The 22960-nt window shown below is 36.9% G+C and overlaps 1 protein-coding gene and 1 long non-coding RNA gene across 2 annotated transcripts; both read right to left on the bottom strand.

Moving 5' to 3' along the window:
* Positions 1-1372: 1372 nt before the first annotated feature.
* LOC149549206 (uncharacterized) lies at positions 1373-1893 on the bottom strand. Its single transcript, XR_016354461.1, has 2 exons — positions 1605-1893; positions 1373-1500 (listed from the first exon to the last, which is right to left on the bottom strand). It is a non-coding gene; the product is annotated as an uncharacterized LOC149549206 (long non-coding RNA).
* An 18-nt stretch (positions 1894-1911) lies between these two features.
* LOC149549205 (uncharacterized) lies at positions 1912-10681 on the bottom strand. Its single transcript, XM_089794285.1, has 3 exons — positions 10603-10681; positions 2089-2241; positions 1912-2003 (listed from the first exon to the last, which is right to left on the bottom strand). Exons 1-3 carry the CDS (start codon positions 10679-10681, stop codon positions 1912-1914), a joined length of 324 nt encoding a protein of 107 aa, XP_089650411.1.
* Positions 10682-22960: the final 12279 nt, after the last annotated feature.

The following is a 22960-nucleotide window of genomic DNA, read 5'->3' as shown; positions in this document are numbered from 1 at the left end:
AGATTTTAACAATTTAAGACTTATTTCATGCACCCTTTATTGAATATATCTTAAAAACACTATAACATCATCAAATAGAATCTAACATACATAAACATGAAACATAAAATCTATCACATACGTAACTATGTTATCATTATGTACTAAAATGTAAATTGTATGCTAGCTGAAGTAAATAAAAATCAAATGATCATAATGATTCAAATCATAGAATCAGTAAGATGAAATCATGAAGATCTATAAGACATCAAATCATAAATGTATGTATAAATCTAAGATGAAGATCCATGAAAGTTTGAAACATATGTCTATTAGTGATTCAGTATCACTATCAATATCTATACAGTGTAAACAAAATATAAAAACAAGGCTCCAGCTCAAGCCTCATCATCCTCATCATCATCCTCTAGCTCTGCTGCAGCCTCAACCTCAGCCTCTGAGTATCCAGTTTGCCTATGAGAAAGGCGTGTAAGGTAGGTTCTAGAGGACTACCGAGCCATGTCCCCTGCATGGGCAATGGGCTCATGAATAACGTCGCTAGGGCCTGCGTCTGTGCGTGCGCGTGTGCGTCTACCAATGCTTGAACGTGCTCTAGCTGCCTCCTCTGCCCTAGCCACAGCCTCAGCCTCTACATCCACCTGGTCAACCCACGCGCGGTCTTCCTCAGTGAAGACTGGGTCCACGGTCTCTGTGATCCACTATGATTCTGGATCAATCTCCTCTAGAATGATCGGAGAGGAGTCAGTGCCCAAAATCTATCTAATCCTAAGACGAAGGTTGTAATGAACAAAGACAAGATCATTCAACCTCTGCATTGTCAACCTGTTTCTCCTCTTCGATTGGATGTGCTCGAACATGGACCAACTGCGCTCACATCCAGAAGCGCTGCTCGGCTGACTCAGAATGCGGCTGGCAATTTTTTGAAGGTTTGGGGTTGTGGCCCCAAACATTTGCCACCATCTATCTGAAATAAGGAAAAAACAAAAACAATTAGTCTCATTTACAAATTACAACTCTAAAATTAATGCATTATATAATCAACTTTAAGTTTAGAATCTAGATTCATGAACATTGAATATATTATTTAATTTTTACCTGGCTGTAGTGTTGTCTGAGCATTTATGGCCATCCTGCCAGAGAAAAGTGGCCCCTCCTTATTGTTGAACTGGTCTAGCTCAACAATCGCAGCAGCGCTATTTTCATCGCTACTCAATCTCTGAATCACTGTGTATAAGCCAGTGAGAACCTCTGCATCCGCCTTGAACTCAGGACGAAAATGAAATGCCGGATTCAAATAGTAAGCTACTGCGTGGATGGGTCGATGGAGCTGATTCTGCCATCTCCTATCGATGATGTCCCAAATAGGGCCATACTCTCCTGCACTCCTGCATATTGGGCTCTAATGGCCTCCTTGGCCCTATCCATGCCCTCATAAATGTAGCCCATAGAGGGCTTCTCCCCATCAGCAGTTCATAGCAAAGCTACAAGGGGCTTAGTGACCTAAATATAAAGTAAAACAAAAAATTTGAGTCAAAACTTAAATATAAAATAATATAACTTAAAGTAAAAGCAAAATACTAAATGTTAAATTGCAATAAATTTACCTTAAGGATTTCTCTAGCGGGTTTCCAAAAACCATCCTCATCAAATATGCAATCCGCCACATCTAACCCTACAGTGGTCGTAGCATAGGAAGAGCAAATCCACTCCTGCCCAACAAACATGCTCCTCAATCCATCCATTGATGTCAACAAGGACTGCAAGGTGATGAAATTCGAGGCAAACCTCGTGATACCTGGGCGAGCTAACTCCTTGCCTTTTGTGTACTTCCTCATTGTGCTAAGGACAAATGCATGATTATAAATGAATTTGCATATATTTTTTGCCCTTTCCACAGATGACTTGACAAACTCAAGTTTGCCAATTTCCTCCAACAAGGTCAATGCAGTGTGCCGCACAAGGGGACCAAAATATGGTGGGGTGCCTCTCCATCAAAAGTTTACCTACAACAATTTTAAGTCAATTAGAAACTCAAATTTCAAAATTCAAATAAATTTATTTTCAAAACTTGCAAAGTTAAAAGTTTACCTGCTGCAACATAATTTGCTGCATTATCCGTCACCACCTGGATCACATTTTGTTCTCCCACCTGTGCTATAACTTCCTCAATAGCCTCACATAAATATGTGGCATTTTTCACATGTGCGAAAGCATCAATGGATTTTATGAACATGGTATATCCTACAAGTAACAAAACAACGAATTATAATATTAAATGGATCATTAATGAATTAGCATTCAACAAATCAAAATTTACAATGTATGTAGGAAAGTAGAATGATCAATCACCTCCACAAGATACAAGAAAATTGAGGAGTGTTCTATTCCTCCTATCGGTCCAACCATCAGTCATGATGGTGCAACCCTTTGCAATCCATTCCATTCGGTTCTCCTCAAGGTCAACCCTCATGTCCTCTACCATCTCATCCAGGAGGTATCCGCTCAACTCAGCCTCAGTTGGGGCTTTAAACCCCGGACCACAAATAGCAACCGCATCTATCATATTCTGCCAATAAGGAGCCTTGTCACAAATAAAAGTTTAGATGTCAAAGACTCAAATTATAAAACAAGTAGATATAATTAAAGTTTTACTTTTACTTTTAATTTTAGCTTTAAAGAAAACAAAGAAAAAAGAATCAATTACCTGACTGCAATAAATGGAATGTTGCAAAAGCACCAAAATTTGCATATCTCCTTTTTGGCAGCATCGTGAATCTCCTTGTTCAAACCCATGCCCTCAAGTGTGGGTTGGGAACCAGAGTAGTGCGGGGCACAAAGTAACTATCCATTCCATTTTTTTGTACTCTAGGCTGCAATAGGTTGGTGTGGGACTCCGTCTCAGTATGTGACCGACTAGCACTAGCACTAGCATGAGTAGAAGAACTAGGATAAAAAGGAGGCCTAGAAGAACCCTCTCCAGCACAACCTACAGATGCGGAAGCTGATGCAGATGCAGATGTGGATGCGGCTGCGGATGCGGGAACATGAGAGCCAATACCCCTTAACCCTTCAACTTGCATTTTCCTATTTGCTTTGTCTTTTTCAATTTTTTCTAATGCCATTAAGCAAGTGCATTTTTCCTTAGGAGTTTGGTGAGTGCAAACTGTAACATCATGTCCAGGTATAGCAACAATGTGGAATTTCAATCTATAAATACCCCCGGAAGTTATTTTTTCTTTGCAAAACATGCATTTTGTTTGATATTTGGTTCTTCCAGGAAACTCTTCATTATATTTCCAACATTCATCTTTTTTACCCATTGGAATTTGCGAAAAATGAGAGCAAAGGCTGCTGCAATAATTTTTTTTAATGTAAAATATCAAAATTTGAAGCTAATAAAAATTAGAAAACAACAAACCCTAGCGTGCAACTTAGTAAAAATAAAGAGCATTCAAGATTTACACTAAAATTCTTGAAAACTATAGAAATTTAACAAAAAACGCATAATACACTAAAAATTTAACAAAAAATGCATAATACACTAACATGCAAGGAAAAAAAAAGCACTTACCTTTTGCAAATGAGTTGAGGAGTGTTGATATTGGCTCCTTAATGCTCCCAAAGCAATTGATGGGTTCCCCAAATGGCCTGCTGATCTCTTTGGTGCTCCTCCTTCTTGCCGGTTGGAAACCTATGGCTTTTCTTTTCTCTTCTTCTCTCTCACTTTTCCTCTCTTCTACTCATGCTTCACAAATAGAAGGCCCTTTAGGGTTATAACAAAGAGAATAGGTCAAAAACAAAGTGAAAAAAATAAGTGATTTTAAAAAAAAATTCAACTTCCCTTTTTACATGCCGCAGGCGATTCATAGCCAATTTTTTAAGGTGATTTTGGTGATTTTTTCATGAATCGCCTAAATCGGCGATTCAAGCAATTCATGGCCCAGAAATCGGCGATACCGATTCACGATTCAAAAAAAATTGCGCAAGATCAATCGGGTCGCGGAATCGCCGATTCAGGCGATTTTTGGGCGATTCTCATTACTATGAGTGTATATATATACAAAATATAAAAGTGATCAATCTAATATTATTGTTTTGTCAAAGTATCTTTTGAATTTGTGATACTACATAAGTATAGTTGACTTATTTCCTCGCTCCTCACATTTCTGTGTCTAGTTGCAGGAACTGAAACAGTAGTGTGATGCAAAAAGGTAGATAGTAGTTTATTTATTCTTTATTCCCCCCCTTTTATGTTAAGTGGTACTATTAGAGAAATATATTTTTATGAGTATATTATCAATTTCAAACAAGCATACGAGCATATGCAAGAAAAGAGAACAAAAAGAAAATCTAAGATTTGTAAAGACGAAATATTTACCTTTGAACAACTTCAGTTTTTGATAGTCAATACTATAGGAAGTAGACAATATTTTTAAAAATTTTTTAATTTTTGTGAAGAAGGAACCATTCCTTCCAATCTTAGGGCTCAATGATTCATGCAACGATACCCAAATTGAGCTAATAGTAGAGCTTATAAATATTTTAATACGTTAAATGCAACTTAAGAGATTTTACCAATAAATATAGGATAATAAATTCACTTTTGAATCTCCAAAAATATAAATATAAAATTGGTATGAATTGTTCATTTAATGTGTAAGTAGAGCACTGCACGACTAATCTGAATCAAAATCTTGAAGACTTTTGATACAACTGAAGCTTTATATGTTTTTAGTTTTATCATCTTGATATGAAAATTGGTTGATGCATAACATACACTTTCTTTCTTTTGAAATCATTTGAAATGAGGGTTTTTTGGACCAGCACCAAAGCTTGATAGTATGGTTAAATGTGTGACCAAAGTTTGACAGTATGGTCAAATTTGCATCCAGGGTGTTGTATAGACAACACATTGATCATTTGCCTATTTTATTGTCTATATATGGCAACTTACCATAAACATTAACTTTAAAAGAATAATCCAAAATCCATAGACAAATCCAGATCTCCCAAGAGTCAGGCAGATTAACAATGCCAAACAACAATCTCCAAGGTGTTCTTTCAGCTTTGTGAGGAAATTTGGTTGAAGATTTTCAAATATTGGGATTTTTGAATGCCTAAGATTGTGTCCAGAGCCTGGACTTTCAAAGCCCACAATTTTATGAAATTCAATCATATAGTTTTGAGTTAGAATACAGAGTCTGATATTGAGTTCAATTTAATTATGGCTTGGATAAAATATATTTTGTTTTCCATGAATGATTTATGGACAATGAAAATCTTGAGCAATTATTTAAATAGTTTAACTCCAAATCTAGGTACCAGGGAGAAGCAACCAAGAATTGAAGCTTGGGTAAATCTCCAGAGTGCTAAAGCTGAATTTGAAGGTAAAATTGTGCATTCTTTTTCCAATTCATTTATGTCCCTCAAATTCTAAGCATTAGTTTTTCATGGTTGCCATAGTTTTAGGCATATGTGCCCACTTCCACTGAGATAACGATGACTACCTATGCCCATGTACATTGATGTCAGAGTAGGTGGAATAAGAAATAAAAGAATCATACTATGTTATGTTCTTTTCTCAATATTTAAATTCACATTAACATCCATTTTTCACTTGAACAAGAGGAGTGAATGGAGATCAGCAACAAAACCACAACATGCAGAGCAACTCTTGAAGATTGTAGAGCATGTAGAGAATGAAGAGGGAAGGGACCTATTCCTTGTATACTCTTCCCACCTTCAATGGCTGCTTCTCATCTTGTCGCTCTTATGTAATGCTTTGGTATGCAGAGTGTAATGATAATGTTAATGTTGACTAGATTTATTGTAGATTTGAATATGTATCTCTTTTCAATTTTCTTGAATAATAATATTACTAATTTATTGTTTCTCTTGCAAATTATAATCAGAATAAGATCAGTGTTATACTTCACAATATTGAAATGAGTATTAAACAATAATGCTGAGTTCTGATTATTGTATTAACAAAACTGAATATGGATAGAGATCGAAGTCTCGAATGGCTCTACACTATTGATTTCTATGATTGCCTTCTACACCAATTGGAAAAGTTGTGTGTGTGTGTGTGTGTGTGTGTGTGTGTGTGTGTGTGTGTGTGTGTGTGTGCATGTGCGTGTGCATGCACACGCACATTAGGGACCTGCCAAGGAATAGACATGTCTCCACTTGAGTGGAGACATGTCTATTCATTGACATTTTCCTCTACAAATAACAACTGTTTGTTATCTTAACAATACTGATTTAAATCAGCAGCAATATATATGAAACTAATGCAGATTATCATCAGTAATGTGTACATACATAATTAGACTTGGGTTTGATATGTTATTTATAACATTTTCTCATATATCTATTGGGTATTGATACACATAAGAGGCAATAGAAATCGATTAAAAGAGATCGATGATTTAGATTTATACTTGAAAATCATAATTAGATTATTGTGGATGATAAGAAATTATTGTAATCAATATAATGATTTGGTATTTAATATGTATATATACATCAATATCTATAATGTATATCGATTTATATACATACATATAATCTATAAATCATTGTATTAATTTTATCATCCATTGTTTATCTGATCGAAGCTATTATTTTAATAGATAATTTAAAATTCATTAGGATATTTCAAATATTGCTTAATTTTATAGGTTGCATTTACAAAAATTGTTGTTTTTGCTGATTGGATGTACACAACCAAGGTGGGTTGCAACCATGAGTGTAGCTGCTTGAGTGGCAAAGAAATTATGACATTCTAGTTGTGGTTTTTATATGAAGCCAACATTTTATATGGTAGTAGTTTTAGCTGGAGTTCTGTATTATATTGCATTGACTCTTATGCTACTTTTTGTTGATCTTATCAATCACAACGATGAGAAACTATAATGATTTCCATATTTGTATCTATATCAGATAGGGAATTCAATACACTACAGTTTCATTGAGTTCGAGTCTCCTAAGGCAAGTGAATTTATCTTACTTAAGACATACATAAGATTATGTTATTAATAATATATTCTCATGTATGTTCGGATTCTTTCCATGTGATGATGGTGTGCTTCTATGCAGGTTGCTGAAATTGTAGTAGGTTGCATGCACACTTATCTTTTGTTTGAGCACATTTTGAAAGTTCAGCTTGTTCCATCTGAGAAAATTCACCCTAGACTATAAGATATTTTAAAGAAATTTGATTGTCATCTAGGAATAATTTTCACATTCATATGTATTATCAATCATAGAGTATATCGTAGGAACACTACAAATACCTATTATGATTGGGCATTGATAACAAGGTTAAAGATTTTTTTTGCATTAGTTTCTATTGCCTATGGTGCACTTCCTTTGTGTATTCATTTTTTGTTGTTTGGCTTATAGTCTTTTAGTTGTTAAAAATAGGTCTTTGTTTTGTGGCATTGGTAATTTTTCTCTCCACATTTTAAAAATTAAATTATTAGTTATCACGAATTGCTTGAGCATATATGATTGTTACTTTTTGATTTTGTATGCCTTAGAGTCCACATTGGCATCTATAACATCTTATATTAATTAGGTGCACACCTATGGTCACACAAAAATTTAACAAAATATCATTAATAAGGAAAGAATCCATGTTGAGTATCTTGCCTCATCTCCATACAAAGAGTGCTTGGTAGTTTAATGTGTACTGAAATTATGGAGGTTGCGAACAACACTCATGTTACATGGAGTCACATCTTTAACAATCTATCTGATCCAACTTGGAAAATGAAGAATGACAAAATACTAAGGATATTTATGTAGAATTTCATAGAATAGTGATTAACTATTGTTATTAGAAAATGCCAAGTAGAATGCATAGTTCTAGAAACATTTTATGTTAGATTCACTCATAGTTAAATGCTATAGGTCATCTTACTGAGCAAAGCAAATGAACATCCATAGTCAACACACACAACATGGCATATGCTATATTTTAATAAAATTTTGTTATCTCAAATCTATATAAATGTTATGCCTTGTTTGTTTTTAGTAAACTTCAAAAGTAGTTGTTCCGCTGCTGAAGTTCTTGTGGGATAAAATGCATAATTTTCATATAGTTGTGTTCAGTTTAGGATACTTTTTTTCCTTCAACTTGTGTACTGTACTATACTATACTTTGAAAATCGACTATCATGAATATGAAATTCCTTTGTTACTTTGATTATATAATATATCATTATTCATAGTTGAAAAAATTTATGTCAACTTTGGCAATATCAAGAATGCATAATGAGGCATGTTTCACTTCAATAGTTCTGCTTTTGCTTACATTCTTGGATGCTTTCATTTCAAAGAATACATTTCCATGTTATATGTTTATGTTCTTCTTTGTTCCATGCTGTATCAAGCAATTGTTTCTTATCCAAGCCATTTAAATCTCTACAAAGATAAAGTTGGAGCATGAGAATTTTTCTTCTCAAAGGTGTCCTCTAATTGTAAAGCATCTAATCAGAGGACACCTTTGAGAAGAAAAATTCTCCTGCTCCATCTTTATCTTTGCAAAGATTTAAAAGGTTGCAAATTAAATGGCTTGGATAAGAAACAATTGCTTGATACAGAATTAAAAAAATTCGACCAAATATTGGTGAAAATTTTGAAATTTTCACCAATTATTAAAAAAATTCAACCAAACATTGGTGGAAATTTCAATCAATTCTTGATAGTTTTCTACCAAGACTTGGTCAAAATTTCCACCAATTATAAAAAATTTCGACCAAACGTGGGTGGAAATTTTGACTAATTCTTGATAGTTTTCTACTAAGAATTGGTCGAAATTTCAACCAATTCTAAATTTTTTTCACCAAACATTGGTGGAAATTTCAACCAACAATGACAAATCAAAGCTAGCAAAAATTAAAAATTTTCGACGAATGTATTGGTCAAAATTTTGACCAATGTATAGATTAGTCAAAATTTCGATGAGAAAAATTACCACGAACTACTTGGTCAAAATTTTGACCAACCTAGGTCAAAATTTTGACCAAAATTCATCAAAAATTGAGTTCAAATTTACTAGTGATGAAATGGTTTGAGATTAGAAAGCTATGGGATGGGATGTCAAATTTTGAGATTCAAAAGCTATGAAATGAAATAGATGAAATGCATGAATCAATGGTAATGTGATGAAGAATATGAAATGCAAGTCACAAATGTAGGAAAATAGGGGAAGTGAAATAGAATAAAATGAAATGAACTCTGATATGGAAGGAAATGAAATGGAAGGGAATGATATGTGATGTTGTGTATAATGATAAATGAAACGGAAATGAAATGGGATGTGACGAAATGAGATTCAAAAGCCATGTAATATAGTAGATGATGGGGTGTGATGAGGAATGAAATTTGATACAAGGCAATAGTGACTAGAATTGATTGAGATTCAAAAAACACATAATGCAATAAGTAGAATGAAAATATAAGATGATGATGTGAAACAATAAAGTGTGATGCATGGTGGTGATATTGTGAGGCGACAAAGTCCATGATAGTTGAGTGCTAAAAGCTCACCTTGATGTTGATGTTGTTGTCTGTTATTGGATAACCAGTCATGAATTTGTTGAAGGAATATGTGAAGGTCTTCTTGTGTAATCCTGATTTATGTGCCAACTATTTGGTTTTAAAGAAACCCTAGATGAAAATGCAAATTAAATGAATGCAACTAACTTTCACTTTTTAAAGAGATGCAAAATTAATTTTCATCATAGAGTGTTTGTGACTAAGTACAATCACCACTAGCTTAGCTATGGTAATATGAATACTATGTCATGCTAAGGAGTACCAAAAAATATGAACAATGTACATGAAAAATATGATAATTATTTGAAAACAAAGTTATATTCATAGAAGAATAAAAATAGGCATGCAAATAGTCACATGTTAGATGAAAAACCAATAAAATATCATGACTTCATCCTGGCACCTCTATTAAAACACATCATCGAGGCACTAGAAGTACATAATAGTGAAAAAAGATCATTATTTGTGAACCAGGCGTGCTACCAGTTGTGTGTAATAGTGTCAAGTTTGTTCAATTCTGTCTGGAAGCAACTATTGTACTAGCCAGATAAGAAAGTGTGGGATGTTTTAGCGATAATTTAGTAGTGGATTTTATTTGGTGATGTGCATCGATAGGAATTAGGGTGTGAGTGTTAGAGCCAAGGGTCAAGTGTACCTAGTACTAGTGCCATAGGATGCAGAGAGTGGATACGTGGTAATTGTTGTGGTGTTCACAACACACACCCCATTCCTTACTAGGAATGGGGACCGCCTACTTTTTTCGACTCCCAAACTCATAGTTCGGGAGTCGGGAGAAGAAGAGTTTTATTAGACCTTAGAATTTTAGAGTCAAATATTTGAAAAAATCACCAAAAAAAATAAAAAATTTGAAGAACACAAAAAATAAAAAATTTAAAAAATTTAAAAAAAAACAAACAAAAAATTGATAACCAAAAAAAAATTTGAAAAAGCGCCACACACATTTGTGCCACCAAGTGCGATCATCGCGCTCGCACCGCCGTACGCACGCACGCAGCTGCACACTCCATCATGAACTTGCGCAGTTACGCACCGTTGTGCACTCTGTCATGAGCACGCGTGACGTTGCGTGCTGCCGCGAGCTACGACCACGCATGCACGCACCGCTGCGCGCTCTACCCTACGCCTGTGTAGCTGCATTCTGCCACGAGCGCTCATGCCATTGCGTGCTGTCGTGAGTGTTCCACAATGCGCTCTGGCATACACGCACACCGTTGCACATCACAACATGCTCCACCATGAGCACACCGCAATGTGCTCTGCCATGCGCACGCACCGCTGCATGTCGCAACGAGCTCCACCACGTGTGCGCACTGCAGCGCGCTCTGCCACGCACTTGTGCCATCACGCACGCGCTCCGCTGCAGTTTGTAAGTGTGTGTGCATGCACAATCAAGGCGCCTTGTGCGCGTTCGCACCGCTGCGCTCCCAAGGCACCATGTGCCCTTGCCAAGCTACCCTTTCACCTCCAGTTTTGTTTGAGTAGCCATAAAAGGGGTTTAAAATATATCATTTAAGTATAAGTTATTTAATTCCTTATACTTAAGATATATTTTAATATATGGGATGAATCTTTTGAGATAGGTTGCAAACCTCCCCGAGATAAGGTAAAGATTCTAGGAAATTTTAGGGCTTCAGAAATTCAGACTTAGCCAAATTTCAGGGCTTTAGGAATCCAGACTTAGCTAAATTTCAAGGCTTCAGGATTTCAGACTTAGCTAGATTTCAGGATTCACCTTGAGTTTTGTTTGAGTAGCTAGTGTGTCTTTACTATGCATTGTTAACTCTATGGACTAATGTTTGCTTCTTTTGTAGGTAAAAATGGTATCCTCAACTTGTTGAGGTCATAACTTTTGACTCGAGCCTCAGAATTCAAAATCGCTTACACCGTTGGAAAGAAGAACTGAAGATCTAATTTTAGTCCCTAAAATAGTGAGTCTTTGACTATCCAATTTTAGGGACCAACGAAGGTTCCGACTTGAAATTTTGAGCAAAAGACTTCCAAAAAGGTTATTTAAAAATGCCTAAAAAATTTGTGAAAAAATATGAAAAAGTTGCAAACATTTGATCATCTTGGATAATCTGGATCACTTGGTTTCTTGTCGAGAAGGATTGGACAGGTGGAGAGAAGACAAAGGTAAAAGATACAGAGGTTGGACACATAAAGCAAATTAGGTTCCTCATCTTATGCATCTATTGGGGACAAGATTCAATGCAGGTGCCTTGAGATTTTCGATTGAAGAAGTGGAGGGAGTGCAAGTTTATGAAATTAATTGACTATAAAGAGGGTGTAAATCATCAGAAAGGGGCATGGAGCTTATACAAAAAGTGATCTAAAACCTCATTTGAGCAAAACCCAGAAACTGTTTTCAAAATTGAGAACTTTGATTTTTTTTTGGCGAAATGAGCTTCCAAGGTCCACAGCTCCGTAGCTTTGCAGGTCTGCAGCTCTGCAACTCCGCAACTCCGCAAGGCCACAGCTTTGCAACTTCACAGGTCCGCAAGTCCATGGCTCTGCATTTTCATGTAGGTCTGCAATTCTGCATTTTCATGTAGCTCCGCAATTCAAAGGTACACCGACAGTTGACTGCCAATTTCAAAAATAGCACTTTGCATGCATTGGGAGCACATTTTGATGGCAAGTTAACTCTAACACACATCAAGTGAAGGGCCAGCTTCTATTTTTGGTGTCTCCATGCACTTCTACTTCAATTGATGGCTTCCTCCTACTTTCTCTCTCATGCTTTCTCTATTTTCAACATGTAAAGGGCTCATGCATCCAATTAATGAATAAAATATGGATGGAGTCCCTCTAAGCACCAGTTAGATTGTTAGTTTGTATATATTTAATTTGTTTAAATGTTTTAAAAGCATTTTATTGCATCAAGATATCTCTCACTCTCAACACAAATTGAGGAGATGATTTCTTATAAATAGCCCATTGTAAAATGTAACAAAGGCCACCGTTATTATGCAATAAAATTATGCTTTTGGTGCTAGCATTCAGAGTGTAGTTATTCTTGCTTGAATGTGTCATTATTTTGTGGATTTTATTCATGAGATTGTGATTGGGCCAAAGGTTTATTGCGTTGTTTCTGGTTGTGCGATCTTTTAGTTCTGGTGTTTGCTATAGATATATGAATTCCGTTGACGTAACAAGCTTGAGAAGAGATCACCCTATTGTGTCTACATAGGTTTTTGTCTTGCATGAGTGCATTTTCTATGGCCTTGTGATTTGATGAAGAGTGAAACATCATTCGATTTGTTAAAAATTCTCACCGACGATTGCATCAGTGGATTCTAGGAAGTGCTGCTCCTGTTTTCATTGGTTTCCTACCAATTTCTTCGAAGGTTTAACTTGCAGCGTGTTGTGTTCTGTAGCTTATGTCTGTTTAGGAATTTCAATTTCAAGTTATTTTATTTCATGTTATTTTCTTTCAGTTTCATTATTTTCTTTGCTAACCCCCTGTTAGAGTAGGACTTCATAGTAGTTGCATTGTTAGGATTGCATTCATTGAAAAAATAGAAAATACAAAAATATTGTTCTTTTGGTGTGATATTTTGAGACAACAAATAGATTTTACTTTGATTTCAAGACAAAAGATTTTTTTTAGAACCAACAAAGGCCTCCTCGTGAACATTCACATTTATCTTCTACTGAGCGAATTTTGGTACGTTGCAAGACAAAAACTGAACCTTGGAGTGGATCCTTAAAAAGATTTGTTTTTCAAGAGAGGAATTACACTATGGATTCCTTTCGTTGACCTCATGCAAAATGAATGCCCAATAGAAGTGGCACTAGAAGGAGGGCCTGAAAACAAAAAACCTACTATTGGAAACAAGAAAGATTTGATAAAGTTTCAAAATTTTGCACCCTTGCAATAATCCACACTCCATAAAAGTTCAGAAATCACTTCTAAAATTTTCAAAAATTCAGCTTTGCAGGTCTGCAAGTCCGCAAGTTCACAGATTCGCAGGTATGCAGGTTCGCAGATCTGTAGGTCCGCAGCTTCGTAGATCTGCAGGTCCGCAGCTCTGCAGATTCGCAAAATTTTGTGGTGTACTATCTTGAGAAAGTGTGCTTCTCCAGAGGTGCACTTTTCCAGAATAAATGCAAATTGTTAGAACTTAGTCACTTTCAGAAGCATCACAGTGATAAAGGGATTCCAAGAACTCCACCCATTCACATTACACATTTCATCATCATCGTTTGCTTTACGTTCCACTTCACACATTTCCATCATTATTCACCATGTCTTTCTTCAATGCCCAAAGTTCACCTTTGAACTTAACTGGACCATTACATGACTTACCCAAAAATCCTGAAAAGTTTTTCCCACGGTTCATCTATGGAGAATCACGAACAGCAGAGGATCATCTTAAAAATTTCAAAGAGATTTGTAATCGAAACCAGATTCAGCATATGGACATGGTATGTGCCTTTTTCCTTACACTTTGGGGGAAATGGCGTTCAATTGGTACCTCAATCTGCCACCATCATCCATAAGGGATTGGAACTCCTTTGAGAGAAAGTTTCTGGAACAATTCAAGATCTATGTTGATCCAACTCTTCTATATCATCAGTTCATCTCAATTAAGAGGGATCCCCATGAGACTATTTCACAGTTTAATCATCGCTTCTATAGGATGTATCAAAGAATGGAGTTTCCATACATTGTACCACAAGAGGCTGCCATCCAGATCTATTTTGGGACAATGGATTCATTAAATTCTATTTTTCTAAGAAGGCTCCCACCCAGAGACATTGATACCATTGAAAAGGTCTTCAAAGAGGCTATTACATTCAAAAGTCAGGATATTGCTGCTCCAATGCCAACAATTACATATTCCGAATATGGGTCTTAAAAGACTGCTTTCTTTGAGCAAAAGGCAGCTGCATCTACTGAAGCAGAAAGCAATGTGGCTAGAGAGCTTAAGGCCATGAAGGAGACGATGTCTCTTTTATCCAATGAACTCATCAAAATAAAGTCAAATTCTTCAAGAGACCAAGTCAATCATCCAAGACAACTTTCTACCTAGAACAATTATTCTCAAAATCAGAGCAAAAATTTTAACCTTTACAACAACGTCAACAATGAGAATAATCATATTACAGGTATGAGTCCAAGGGAAAATGGGTATAGGCATAATGATGTTTTGGATCGGCCTTACCAAGTCATGGAGGAGCAACCCTTGCAGTTTAGTGCAATGATGTTTGAATCATGTGATAAGTCCGCAGGAGAAAAAAATGATGAAGATGGTCAAGAGGAGTTTTTGTTCCCATTCAATGAAGAAATTCTTCCAAGTTTTGATGTTTCAACAAGTGTGGATATGCCAAGAAATTTTGAGGGTGTGGAAAATTTTGAAGTTCCAAAACTCCATGAAGTTTCAAAAGGTGATGAAAATGTGGAGGGTCCCGAGGTTGGTGAGATTTTTGAATCAGAAAGTCATCAAGAAGAAGATACCAATTCTTCATACTATGATATCGATTCCCCATTGGATAAAGATAAGATATCTCCCTCAAAACAAGTTTTGTCATTAGAAGAGATGGATAGAGTGTTCAATTTGGTCTCAAGTTTGACTGAAGAAATGTCTCTTTGCGGGTATTCCACACACATATCAAACCATGCAATAACTGATTCATGTAGGATCCATCCATTTGGGTTCCATTCAGAACAAAGTTGTCCGGATTTCTTGTTAGCTTGAGAGATTGCAGTGGAGGGAAAATATGATTTTCAACAAGCTTCTTTGGGATATGAGGCAAAAAACATCTTGGTCGATGATAGTAATGAATCCTTTAATTTGGAAGGGAGGCTAGTAATTGAGTTTTCTTGTCCAAGGGAGCCTAGAGCGGAACCTAAAGTGTCTCCATGTGCACATGAAGTGGTGTACCATGAGATGAGACCACTAGAAGGAGAAATTAAAATGTGTGAGTGTACCCCTATGGTGGGGGACTTGCTGGATCAGGTGATATCTTTCCATTACCCCTCTCAGTTTGATGATTTTCAATTTGAATATGATGCTAAAGATAAGAGAACTTGTTTGTGGATTAATCATGGCTATAAAAAGTCACCACAACTTCTAATTTTCTAATTTTGTGTGATTTGTGCCTCGAATTTGAACCAAGATTGTCCAAACTTTATTTTTCTGAGTACAAAGACAAGTCAACATTTTTGAGAACTATATGGGTGGTTCATTACTATTGCACGTAATGAGAAATCTACTGACAACTACCCCACATTCTTAATATTCAAGGTTTTTTGTAGATAAGTTTTTGTTTTTGTTTTTGTTTTTCTTAGTCTTTTTTAGTCTTTCTAGTTAGGTGTTGCATGTTTTCTTTCAATCGTGTGTTCATTTTTTTAAAGTTATGTCAGTCCTGGGGGGTAAGGTGTACTTGGGATTTTTCTCAAAATTTTACTAACCACTCTTTGGTCCCAATTTTAGGAGGAGGTATTTCTTTGTCAAAACATTTGGATGATTGTGTGTTTTATACCAACCAAGCAACAAACATTCCTTGTGGAATTAGGGGACTTTTAGTCTAGAAATTAGAAGCATAGACCAACAAGCTCTCAACACTTCAAAAATTTTAAGATTTGATCATTTTGGGTGTTGTTGAATTCAAGTCGAAGATGATGAGAAATGATCCAAACTCTATCTAGTTCAAACAAGAGGGGTCTCCTTGAAAGGTTGCTAAGATCATTGTTTGGCATGAGAGTTTCCTAAAAAGTTCTAAAAGAGGAATGCAAGGGATGTTCATAAGAGATCGAATCCAAGAAATGACACTGATGTTCTAACTACATAGTCTAAGCGTAGTTAGGATACAGAATTCAAAAAAAAAAAAAAAAGAAAGAAAGAAAGAAAGAAAGAAAAGGCAGTGTTAAGTTTGAAGGATTCTAAAGATCTGAAATGGCTAAAGATATGTTGCAAAACAAAGTGTCTTGTATTCAAAAGTACTATTTCATCAAAAGTAACGTGTTGAATGACATGGAGCAATTATGCAAAAGGCTAGAAATTAAAAGAACGTGACATCCTGCCAAGAGCCCTCAAACTAATTCTCTCATCTAGTCAAGCAAGTGATTGATAAAGAGCATTCATAGAGATTCCAAATGAATAAGCTAGGAGGAGTGGAAGATTGTTTTGAGTTGTTAGAAAACTCTGATTGATTGTAGCCTGACACATAAAAAAGAATGAATACACAACGCACACACTGAGATGGAAGGTTTCGAGTTTTGAGATTTTGACTGAGAAGTCATCCAAAAGATGCTTGGGATGTTTGAAGCTTGGTTGGTGTTTGATACACATCGGAGGAATGTTTGCTGATGAAGAAATGCCTTGGTCATTTCTTCCTTTTTCGAGGCTATTTGTTGTGGTATTCACAACACACGCCCCATTCCTTCTTAAGAATGGGGACCCCCTACTTTTTTCGACTCCTGGACTCATAGTTCGAGAGTCGGGAGAAGAAGAGTTTTATTAGACCTTAGAATTTTAGAGTCAAATATTTGAAAAAATCACAAAAAAATATTGAAAATTTGAAAAACACAAAAAATTGAAAATTGAAAAAAAAAAAAAAAAAAAAAAATTGAAAACCATAAAAAAAATAAAAAATTGAAAAAGTGTTGCACACATTTGCGCCACCAAGCGCGGTCATCATGCTCGCACCGCTGCACACTCGCACGCCACCGCATGCATGTGCACCGCTGCGCACTCCACCGTGCGCTCGTGCAGCTATGTGCTATCGTGTGCTTCGCCGCAAGCGTGCACTACGGTGCATGCCACCGTGTGCTGCGACCGCATGTATGCGCCCCACTATGCGCTTTGTTGTGTGCCCGTGGAGCTGCACTTTGTCGCAAGCGCCAATGCTGTTGTGTACCATCGTGAGTGCACCGCAGTGCGCTCTACCATACACACACACCACTACGTGTCGCAATCTGCTCCACGCACGCGCACTGCAGCACGCTCCACCGTGAGCGCACCACAGCGTGCTCTACCATGCGTGCGCGCTACCACACACATGCACCGCTACATGTCGTAGGGTGCTCCATCACCCGTGTGCGCGCCGTAGCACACTCCACCACACGCTTGTACCGTCACACGCGCTCTCCACTTCAGTTTGTATGGGTTTAAAATATATTATTTAAGTATAAGTTATTTAATTCCTTATACTTAAAGTATATTTTAATATATGCGACGAATCTTTTGAGATAGGTTTCAGACCTGCCTGAGATAAGGTAAAGATTCTAAGAAATTTTAGGGCTTTAGAAATCCAAACTTAGCCAAATTTTGGGGCTTCAGGAATCCAGACTTAGCTAGATTTCAAGATTCACCTCCAATTTTGTTTGAGTAGCTAGTGTGTCTTTACTATGCATTGTTAACCCTACGGACTAATGTTTGCTTCTTTTATGGGTAAAAATGACATCCTCAACTTGTCGAGGTCATAACTTTTGACTCGGGCCTTAGAATTTAGAACCGCTTACATCGTTGGAAAGAAGAACTAAAGATCTAATTCCAATCCCTAAAATAATGAGTCTTCAACTATCCAATTTTAGGGATCGACGAAGGTTTTGACTTGAAATTTTGAGCGAAAGACGTCCAAAAAGGTTATTTAAAAATGCCTAGAAAATTTGTGAAAAAATATGAAAAAGTTGCAAACATTTGATCATCTTGGATAATCTGGATCACTTGGTTTCTTGCCGAGAAGGATTGGATAGCTGGAGAGAAGACAAAGGTCAAAGATACAGAGGTTGGACACATACAGCAAATCAGGTTCCTCATCTTATGCATCTATTGGGGACAAGATTCAATGTAGGTGCCTTAAGATTTTCGATTGAAGAAGTGGAGGGAGTGTAAGTTTATGAAATTAATTGACTATAAAGAGGGTGTAAATCATCAGAAAGGGGCATGGAGTGTATTCAAAAAGTGATCTAAAACCTCATTTGAGAAAAACCCAGAAACCATTTTCAAAATTGAGAACTTTAAATTTTTTTTGCGAATTGAGCTTCCAAGGTTCGTAGCTCCATAGCTCTGCAGGTCCGCAGCTCCGCAAATCTGTAGCTCCATAGGTCCACAGCTCTGCAAGTCTACAAGTCTGTGGCTCCACATTTTCATGTAGGTCTGCAGCTTCGCATTTTCATGTAGCTCCGCAATTCAGAGGTGCATCGATAGTTGACTGCCAATTCCAAAAATAGCACTTTGCATGCATTGGGAGCACATTTTGATGGCAAGTTAACTCCGACACACATCAAATGAAGGGCCAGCTTCTATTTTTGGTGTCTCCATGCACTTCTATTTTGACTGATGGCTTCCTCCTACTTTCTCTCTCATGCTTTCTCTATTTTCGACATGTAAATGGCTCATGCATCCAGTTAATGAATAAAATATGGATGGAGTCCCTCTAAGCACCAGTTAGATTGTTAGTTTGTATATATTTAGTTTGTTTAAATGTTTTAAAAGCATTTTATTGCATCAAGATATCTCTCACTCTCAACAAAAATTGAGGAGACAATTTTTTATAAATACTCCATTGTAAAATGTAACAAAGGCTGCCATTATTATGCAATAAAGTTATGCTTTTGGTGCTAGCATTCGGAGTGTAGTTATTCTTGCCTGAATGTGTCATTATTTTGTGGATTTTATTCATGAGATTGTGATTGAGCCAAAGGTTTATTGTGCTATTTCTGGTTGTGCGATCTTTTAGTTCTGGTGTTTGCTACAGATATATGAATTCCGTTGACGTAACGAGCTTGAGAAGAGATTACCCGATTGTGTCTACATAGCTTTTTGTCTCGCATGAGCACATTTTTTGTGGCCTTGCTATTTGATGAAGAGTGAAACATCATTCGATTTGTTAAAGATTCTCACCGACAATTGCATCAGTGGATTCTAGGAAGCACTGCTCATGTTTTCATTGGTTTCCTACCTATTTCTTCGAAGGTTTAACTCGCAGCATGTTGTGTTCTGTAGTTTATGTCCATTTAGGAATTTCAATTTCAAGTTATTTGATTTCATGTTATTTTCTTTGCTAACCCCCTATTAGAGTAGGACCTCATAGTAGTTGCATTGTTAGAATTGCATTCATTGAAAAAATAGAAAATACAAAAATATTGTTCTTTTGGTGTGATATTTTGAGATAGAAAACAGATTTTACTTCGACTCCAAGACAAATAAATTTTTTTAGAACCAGCAAAGGCCTCCTCGTGAACATTCACATTTATCTTCTACTGAGCGGATTTTGGTACGTCGCAAGACAAACATTGAACCTTGGAGTTTATCCTTAAAAAGATTTTCTTTTCAAGGGAGGAATTGCACTATGGATTCCTGTTGTTGACCTTGTGCAAAATGAACACCCAATAGTAAGACCAGTAAAGAACAAGTCTCAGGTAAGTGGTGGCTATAAGCAAGTAGATATCGTGGGAATGAAACAAGGTGAGGTGGAGAGTAGAACGTGGCTAGTGGATACAGTGAGAAGTTGTAGGAAGTGTGCAAGTGGAAGTATGTCAAGCTCACCAGATCAGTTACAGTAGGAGAGTGATGCTAGCCAGGGAAGGTGGATGAGGCAAGGACAAAGAGTGAAGCACATTCAGTGAACCTCCAAGGAACTGGTGTATCAGTCAGAACTGCAAGTGTTAATTTGGAGCCAAGTGAAGCAAGTCATGTGGGAAAAGGGTCAGCGTAACCCAAAGAGGTGGGGAGTAGGGCAGAAAAAATTCCCTTGTCAGTGTTAATAATATTGTTGGGGACTGTAGTGCAACAGGCATTGTAGGTGGTATTGGATGATGAGCCAATGATGCAGGTGGAAAGTAGACTGCCTGGGATGACAAAGAGTATGTCAGGAGTGAAGGAGGAGACAAGGGAAATAAAATCTCTTAATTGAAAAGTCCATGGGAGAAGCTCTGAAGGATGTGGGATAGAGCACAAAAAAATAGTGAAGTTCATAACAAGAATCATCAAAATTGAAGTCCGTATGAGCAAGAATAAGACATTTGAAAACTGTGTTCAAATCTGCGACTGCCAATGGAGAGGGGTATGGTTGTAGCTTTGCATGCTCAATTCTGAAAAATATATAGCTTGCATGCAAAATCTAAAAGATACCCAGATGGTTTTTCTTGCTGATGTACAGAAGATGTTGCTGTAGTGTAAATCAGACGCCTTTAATAGTAAAAAATGGCTCCAAAAATCAAAAAATGACCCCAACAACCAGAATATGACATGCAAATGTTGGATCAGCTTCCTAAGTCCATCAATGGCATGCTGGAACCTACAAAACTAATTGAAAACTCCAAATATGCAAGTTGGTTGTCAGATTTGAGATTGAAACCCCAGAGAAAAATTGTTTTTGTCAAAACTTTTCTGATTCTCAGGATCATCCAAAGATGCAAGAGAAGAGCATACTTCACTTTTCAAAAAATTACAATAAAGTTTATTTGCCCCCCCCCCCCCCCCCCCCCCGAATCTCTCAAATAAGGAAACTAAAATCTACTTTTGCACATAGAAAAGCTCTGATACCATGTTAGAATCTGATAAGATTAATAACCCAGAAAACTAGTGCAAAGAGTAAATATCTAAACTATGAATGCAAATAATACAAAATCAAAATAGCATCATAGAGTTAGTCTCCAAGAGAGTAATGCAAATGCTAGAAGCAAAATAGCATTAAGAGGATGCAAAAAATAAGAGATACAAATACAAGCCAGGTAGCATGCTTATATAGGCTAGGAAGAGGGAGGAGGTGGCAACACCAACCAATGAGGAGCAACCATCTATCGGACTAAAGATAGCAAAGTATCTTCCCAAGATAGCTAATGGATGCTCACATGTAGGAAGGTGACAACTCACAACCATTCACCTAATAAGACATGCTTTATTAACCTAAGTGAGATTATTAAAAGTGTAGGAAAAACCTATCAAAATAGAAAAAATAAAAAAATACACTAACACCCCCCCCCATAAGCGAAGCTTAGGTGGATGTAGAAATGGGTCCCGACAAGTCAAGCCTGATGAGGTATCCATGTACATAAAATTCCCACAAAAGAGAGAGAAAAGAGACTCCCCAAAGTAAATTAGGACTCCAAGTGAGAGGAAGAGGCCCCCCCAAAAGATGAAGCATCCTGCACCTCTGACAAAGCTTGCAAATTTTGTCCGGTTGATCCACTTACATCGAACAAGTTTTCTTCCCTTAGGAAAAGGGACAAGATCCCAAGTGTGGTTCCTCATCAAGGAACTATACTCTTCCTGCATAGTTGTATCCCGCTCAGAAATACTAGAAGCCTCATGTATCTCTACTGAATCAGGAGTGAACTCAACCCGCTTGCCTAAACCTGTGTGAGTGATCTGGTGTACCGATAGGAGATTAGTTGACAATGAGGGTACATAAGGAACATCATGGAATGTGCCATCCCCCACATCAACAGACCCTCTCCCACACACCTCAACAAGAGTGTTATCACCCATCAAAATAGAAGACATAGTACACGGCTCCAAGGATGCAAGTTCTTCCTTAGATGAAGCCATGTGGTGTGAAGCACCCGAATCAAGAACCCAAGTGGATGGTGAGGAAGCAACTGCAAAAAGGGCCTTGCCCTTTCCTTTCCCCTTGCTGTTTTCTTTTTCCTTGTTAGACCCTTCATTAGAACTTTGTTTGATAGACTCAGGAACACTGATATTATTCTTCTCAAGAATGTATGTCAAGTGATCAAGTTGTTTCTGCAAACATTTATGTTCATCATGACCATGTCTTTTACAATAGGCACATTTGACCTTTTCTTTCTTAGGCTTATCACCCTTGGAAGATGGTGTATCAATAGTTGCTTTTGAAGAAATCAACATCTGATCCTTCTTCTCCTTGCTACTCTTTTGTTTCTTGTCCTTACTATTGTTGTTACTACTTTGTCCTTTTTGTTCTTTTGTGCCTTGGTTGGCAGCCAAGGCATGTGACTTAGAGGACTTAAGAATGCCCATTTGGATTAGCTTGTCCTGTTCTCGAGTGAGATTGACAGCAAAATCATCTAAAGATGGCATGGTGAATTGAGTACCAAGTGCACCCTTAGTAGCATAGAAGGTAGAGACAAATACAGAATACTCTGAACTTAGCTTAGAGAGAATACTAAGAATCAGTTGTTCATCTTTCTTTTCAATTCCACATTGTTTTAACTGTAGCCTTAGTGATTTCAATTTCGTGAAATTTTTTTGGATTGTGTTGAAATTGCCTGGACTCAAACTAATTAATTCATTTTCCAACATATGACCTCTCATTGAATCTTGTGTGCCAAATAGTGTTTCTAGCTTTGTCCATACTTCATTTGGTGTATCCAAGGACTCAATGTGAAATAGCAAGTCAGGAGAAACAGACAAACACAATGTTCCAAATGCCTCATCACATT

The sequence above is a fragment of the Cupressus sempervirens genome, chromosome 7 (assembly GCF_028749045.1).
Source record: "Cupressus sempervirens isolate cs-2001-9-10 chromosome 7, ASM2874904v1, whole genome shotgun sequence".
Taxonomy (NCBI): domain Eukaryota; kingdom Viridiplantae; phylum Streptophyta; class Pinopsida; order Cupressales; family Cupressaceae; genus Cupressus; species Cupressus sempervirens.
Note: the sequence above shows the minus strand (reverse complement) of the source record. Positions and strands in the feature narration are given on the sequence as shown.

Coding starts and splice junctions, on each gene's coding strand:
- LOC149549205 (XM_089794285.1), bottom strand. CDS start 10,681: ATGCGTGGTCGTAGCTCGCGGCAGCACGCAACGTCACGCGTGCTCATG. Junction 2,242..10,602: donor AACGGTGCGTAACTGCGCAA/GTTCATGATGGA, acceptor TGTTACTTGTAG/GATATACCATGTTCATAAAA. Junction 2,004..2,088: donor AGCAAATTATGTTGCAGCAG/GTAAACTTTTAA, acceptor AAATTGTTGTAG/GTAAACTTTTGATGGAGAGG.